The sequence below is a fragment of the Ascaphus truei genome, chromosome 7, assembly GCF_040206685.1.
Source record: "Ascaphus truei isolate aAscTru1 chromosome 7, aAscTru1.hap1, whole genome shotgun sequence".
Taxonomy (NCBI): domain Eukaryota; kingdom Metazoa; phylum Chordata; class Amphibia; order Anura; family Ascaphidae; genus Ascaphus; species Ascaphus truei.
In genome coordinates, this window is record NC_134489.1 from 32,567,444 (window position 1) to 32,573,767 (window position 6,324).

Here is a 6,324-nt window from a genome sequence, read left to right on the forward strand (position 1 = left end):
TGCAGTGAAGCCCCTGCAGCGAGCAGAGAAGCAGCAAGGCCCTGCCCCCACAGCAAGGCCCCGCAACAAGCATAGAAGCAGCACAGAGCTTGTTCAACCACCCGCATACCGCCTGCACCCCCCTATATAATCTTGCGCCCCCCAGTTTGCGCACCGGTGGTCTAGACAAGCAATTACTTTTAATGCACCAGTATACACACTGTTAAAACAGTAACCCTATAACATTCACGACTATTTTTTTGCATGTCCATTCCCACCCTAGATATATATTCTGCCAGCACTTTCTCATGACTTCTAGGCGAGCTTCTTCTGTTGTCTTCCATGTATTTCCTGTTGGCTTATATGTACATGGAGTTATTTTCCTGTTGTTGTTGTATTTACAGTGTCCTCAGCTATTCTGTAAATCTTGTCTTTGGCCCTGACAGCTCGGAGATAAAAGTTTTGCTTCTCTGCAGATTTACTTAAACAATATATTTTTCTTATGCCCTTGCTGACCCCTCTGTTGTCTAGCATGGACCAGCCTCATACTGCATTGAATAGTATCCCCTTTTGTGTTGGACCGCAACCCACCAGTTAAAACTCTGCCTCTGTAATGGGTGTCCCACAGTCCAAAATTCAACAGTTATAGTCAGCTGGATACAGGATATACTGTACTGAATACTGACCAACTGTCTTGATTAATTAGCTAGGGCTTATGTAACAGAAGCTGGAATAAATGATGTTCACCCAGTTACTTATCAAAGTCCCTGGCTGAAATCCAAGCAGCAGACTACTATAAATATTACAGCAAAACCCGGTACCTCTTATTCACTGAAGGCAATAGCTGAAAGAAAGACGGACAGCAAAAGAGCAAGAGGAAAGGGGCATCTTTTGAGACGGACGGAGGTAAAACATCTATTATACAATACTAGCTGTAAAATATATGTAAGGTAGAGATTATTAGTCTTTAACAATGCGTTAACAACTTCAGTGCAATGCAGTGCTGGCCCTGCAGCACTGAAGAGGTTGGATTAGTACCTCCACAGCTCATTATAACATGCACATTTCTCCCTAGCTCACCAAATCTCTGATGCACACAGGGCAGGATAGGGGCTAAGTATCTTGATACTTGAACATCAAAGAACAAAAAGCCTCAGTGCTACATCCAATATGACAAATTATATAGTTAAATACTTATCTTTTTATCTTTTCATAAGGGAGTTAAATTCTTTGGCCAATCAGTGGCTCAGCCGAAGCCACCTGTGCTGAATCAGGGATATTCTGAATACCTGGCCTGGTGAGAGGACTCGAGGATCATCCTTGCTTAAAGTGATCTCTTTATTCTTCCTATATATAGTATTGGAGCTTACACTGGCATTTTATAGCGTACACCCTGTTTAGTTTTACAATAAATAAATAAATTGCTTCAGCTCAAGTTTTACCCGTACTATTTGATAGAAATTGGTTGATATTTATATTTAGGAGATGGCACATTGTGTATGACTTTCCACATTAAAAGCAGCCACTTGATTTTAATGGGATCCAACACTTTTGACCCATAGTTACATAGTAGATGAGGTTGAAAAAAGACGTACATCCATCAAGTTCAACCTATGATAAATTTAGACAACAGATACTTTATCCTATATCCATACTTATTGATCCAGAGGAAGGCAAACAAAAAAACCCCAGAGACATATCATCCAATGATATCTCACAAGGGGAAAAATAAATTCCTTCCCGACTCCAAGAATTGGCAATCGGATTAATCCCTGGAGCAACATCCTTCCATGTATACTTATTTGGTATATCCCTGTATACCTTTCCTATCTAAAAAGATGTCCAACCTTTGACCCACCGGATCTCCTTTTGTTCTCAATTCTGTGGATGCTAGAATGTTTTTTTTTAGATGTTTAGTATTTTTATAAATGATGTATGGATTCTCTGTAACGTGCCTCTCAAAAATTGCATCTGTTAAAATAGGCCAATATATGTATAATGTTTTTAATATGTGGTGCTCTTTTGTTAAATCGAGTGATAAAAAAGGGTACCTGATTTTGATTCTTAGCCTTCACATTTTTTTTAGTTTTAGAAGTGTTTATTGGAAGATTTTTCCTCTCGAGACCCTCTACTTTACTAAAGGAAGGATCTATTTTAGCATCGATCTTTCGGAAATTTAAGGCATGCAAGGAACAGGATGTCACCTGTAATTCACAAATAGTACAAGACTGATGAGATCTATTGTTTTAAATGCCACTGTGTGCCGCACTGCAGGACAAATAATCATTGTGTTTCCATTCATAGGTCTCTTTATTTCGAGGACATGGGGAGGATGCTGGGTTTGCTGCTCCTGTTTGCAGGTGTTTCTGGAATTCTAGCTCAGACAGGTAACTTCAAATCCCAAATCAATCTTCTTCCCTCTCAGGTCGTCCATGGATCGGGCAAGTGGGGCCGTGCTGGTTAGCACAGCCAGGTGTGCCTACTACAGATGAATGCCTCTTCATTGTGTCTGCCTCTCACATTGTAAGTGGAAGAGGTTGCAGCCCATATTTATTAAGTGGTGCTTTTCCTCAATGCACCTTCAATCACCAGATGACACATTACCCACATCTAGATCAATGGGCCATAGGGTGATGTCTGGTGCCAGAAGGCGCCCATGATCGTGGCCAGTTTGGAATTGCTGCTGGATTCTTATTTTGTTGGCATTACATAAAACAGCATGTTCTGTGGTATTATTGCACTTTTCAGAATTTGTTTGAGCCTACATTTTAAAGCTATTTAATATAGCCCAAATAATGAAACAAACTGTACTATGAATAAGGTAAATTCTGATGCTGGGATGTGTCATGAAATATCACCGCTTAGTAAACATGGCCCAACGTCTCTATGCCATTTATCTTAACATTGCATTCAATGTTTATTCTATTCCCATGCAGATATGAGAAACAACGTGTTCCTTTTCCCCGGAGAGACGGCTAATTCATACGTGCGTCTGCAGCCAGAAAACAACGGCCCCTTTGACCAGCTCACGGTCTGCCTGCGGGCCTACACAGATCTGACACGCTCCTATTCCCTGTTCTCCCTGGCCACTCCAGCCAAAGATAACGACTTCCTCCTGTTTCCTTATCCTCATCCCATCAATCAGTTATCAGTCTCAGTGGGCAACCAAGACCTGTATTATAATCTGACAGCCAGGGATACTCTAGAGTGGTTAAGCACCTGTGTGAGCTGGGACTCCTCCACTGGTGTAGTGCAGCTATGGATCAATGGGAAGCTGTACCCAAGAAAAGTGTTCCAAAAAGGGTACAAAATCAATGCAAACCCCATCATTGTGATTGGGCAGGAACAGGATTCCTATGGTGGTAAATTTGCAGCTGATCAGTCCTTTTTGGGAGAGATTACTGATGTTCACATGTGGGATAAGGTACTGACCCAACAGGAAATCACTGATGTTCTCTATAATAACATTGTTGGTAATGTGATTAATTGGAGGTCCTTAAAGCACGAAGACAAAGGTAATGTCATTATGCAGCCATATCTATGTGACATCGCCTACAGTTCTACATGTTACAAGTAGAGACCTTCCATAGCATCCTCCATACACCACTATGAATCTTCTGTGCCTGTCCCAGTGACTCCTCTTTAAAGCACCTGTACTGCACACCCTGCACAATCACTCATTACACGCAGAATGTGCACAATGTAATCATAGCATTTAGTTTTATAGCACAGTAATAGCCAAAGATGTATTCCTTCAAAAAACATGATTCTGTTCAAAAAAATGAATAAATATGTGCAAAAGCAAAATGGCGCAACTTTATTTTTGGACATTTCATTGTACTTTGGGGTTTAGATGCAGAGAGTATAGCAATGTACAAGCGTGCAGGGCCGTGCTGCCGCTAGGTGCCACATTGGGGTGGGCGCGGGGGCAGCGCACGGGGAGCTGAGTGCTGAGCAGGCTGCTTCCCTCCCATGCTGCCACCGCGCTCCACAATGCAGCAATACTGTACTGTGCATGCTCCTGATGCAGCTACATATCCTTCCTGCGCTGACACTGTGGGGTGTAAAACGGAGGGGGGGGGGGAGGTAGTAAAAACGAAGGGAGAGTGTAAAAAATGGAGGGGGGAGGTTTATAAATGGAGTAAGAGCAGGGTGAGCGGTGGGAGAGTAAGAGATGGGTGAGGGATGGGGGACTGAGAGGAAGGGGTGGAAGGTAGAGAGATGGGTGGGGGAGTGAGATGGAGGGGTGGGTGGAAGAGAGAGGGGTGGGTGGGAGTGAGAGAAGGACATAAGAGGGGTGGGGGGGGAGTGGTGGAGGGAGGAATGGGGCAAGTGAGAGAGGAGTGGGGGGGGGGGTGTGAGAGTGAAAGGGATGGGGGAAGAAAGGGAGCACAGGGCAAGAAGCCTGCGAGGAGGGGAGTATGTGGTGGAGTAGCTGGAGAGGAGAGAAGAATGTGGGGGAGTAGTTGGAGAGGAGGGGAGAATGTGGGGGAGAAGTTGGAGAGGAGGGGAGAATGTGGGGGCGTAGCTGACGGTGAAGCTAGAGAGGAGTGGAGAATGTGGGGGAGTAGCTGGAGGTGAAGCTGGAGTGGAGAGAAGAATGTGGGGGAGTAGCTGGAGAGAAGAATGTGGGGGAGTAGCTGGAGAGAAGAATGTGGGGGAGTAGCTGGAGAGAAGAATGTGGGGGAGTAGCTGGAGAGAACAATGTGGGGGAGTAGCTGGAGAGAAGAATGTGGGGGAGTAGCTGGAGAGAAGAATGTGGAGGAGTAGCTGGAGAGAAGAATGTGGGGGAGTAGCTGGAGAGAAGAATGTGGGGGACTAGCTGGAGAGAAGAATGTGGGGGACTAGCTGGAGAGAAGAATGTGGGGGAGTAGCTGGAGAGAAGAATGTGGGGGAGAAGCTGGTGAGGCGGGGAGAATGTGGGGGAGAAGCTGCTGTGGCGAGGAGAATGTGGGGGAGAAGCTGCTGTGGCGAGGAGAATGTGGGGGAGAAGCTGGTGAGGAGGCAGGGCCAGTGCTACCACTTGGCAGCCTAGTGTGGCACATTTTGGGGGACGGTGGCAAGGTGATGGTGGCAGCGTAACTCGCGGGAGGCTGGGAGCCGTCACAGAGTGTTGTAGGAAGTGTGCACTGCAGAGGAAGAGGGCAGCGTCTGTGTCAGAGGACGCACAGTGCTCCGACCTCGGTGACCTGGCAGAAAGGGAGAAACTGCTGGTTCTTTCCCTAAAAAGCTAAACCTTTACCCATAAACCCCTTACTTTACCCTAAAACGTTTAAGCCCTTACCCTAAAACCCCTAATGCCAATGTTAATCACTAACCTTAACGCTGAAACGGCCGGCGGCGACTAGCTGCACTCAGCGGCTGATCATTGGCGGCTAAATGGCAGTAGCGTAGTAGCTGTGGCGAGATGCCATCGGCGAGTAGTTCCATTCCACTAACAACATGGTCTTATATAAGGGCTATGCAACCTCTCTCTGTGGCTGACGGTAAGGTGTTTTCAATATTTATTCGCCACTTTGGTGCCAGTGACACTACATAGAGTATCCTTGAGAGAGCCTAGATAGCCTCACTGACACTAAAGAGGTAATGACAATTTTATATACAGCTCAACCCCGTTATAACGCGATCCGTTACAACGCGAATCTACTTATAACGCGATGCAAGCGTGGCTCCCAATGTCGTGTTTATAAATACTTTACAACACGATTATTGGCATCTTAAATACTTTATTGTACAATGCATACAATTGTACATTATTTCTAACGCGATCCACTTATAATGCGATGTGATTCTTTGGACTCCAAGCACAGTGTTATAAGGGGGTTGAGCTTAATAATGCAATGTAAGTTGTAATATTTTTTTTATTCTTTGACTAACAGGGCTTAAAGTAATTCATGTAGATGAAGGGGGACAAATTGATTGGGATTGTTGGGGGTGGGGTGAATGTAGTGGGGGTGGGCGATAGGGGTAGGTGCTTGTGATGGAAGGTTAGGCCCCCTGGGGGAAGGTAGGTTGTTTACCATAGTGACTAGTAAGGCAATGCCATGCTCTTTAGTATGCAAGACGAGGAGAGGAGGAGGGGGTGGGAGTGTGTAGTTAGGGTAGTGGTAAGTAAATATGAACTCTTTTGTAGCCCTTAGTGAGTTAACCATAACTGTGAATTTTAGTAATTTGTATGTGCTTCTGTAGGTAGGTAGGTAGGTGTAGGTGATCACTAGTGGCTGGTTTAGCTATAACTTAAATAACGTACGGGTGTTCCCTCACGTTTCACAATACAGTGTAGAGTGCTCTATGAACAGAAAGATGAAGCGCATGCTCTGATAGTGCAATCACATTTTATATTTT

The 6,324-nt window shown here is 45.0% G+C and overlaps 1 protein-coding gene across 1 annotated transcript; it reads left to right on the plus strand.

Moving 5' to 3' along the window:
• Nucleotides 1-604: 604 nt before the first annotated feature.
• On the plus strand, nt 605-3,786 carry LOC142498907 (C-reactive protein-like). Its single transcript, XM_075607540.1, has 3 exons — nt 605-885; nt 2,284-2,366; nt 2,916-3,786. The coding sequence occupies exons 2-3, from the start codon at nt 2,303-2,305 to the stop codon at nt 3,554-3,556; spliced, it is 705 nt and encodes a 234-aa protein (XP_075463655.1). The 5' UTR covers nt 605-885; nt 2,284-2,302; the 3' UTR covers nt 3,557-3,786.
• Nucleotides 3,787-6,324: the final 2,538 nt, after the last annotated feature.

What these genes read in the sequence shown, in the direction of transcription:
- LOC142498907 (XM_075607540.1), top strand. Translation starts at nt 2,303, where the DNA reads ATGGGGAGGATGCTGGGTTTGCTGCTCCTGTTTGCAGGTGTTTCTGGA. An exon ending in TGGAATTCTAGCTCAGACAG is followed by an intron (nt 2,367 to 2,915) that starts GTAACTTCAAAT and finishes ATTCCCATGCAG; the next exon opens with ATATGAGAAACAACGTGTTC.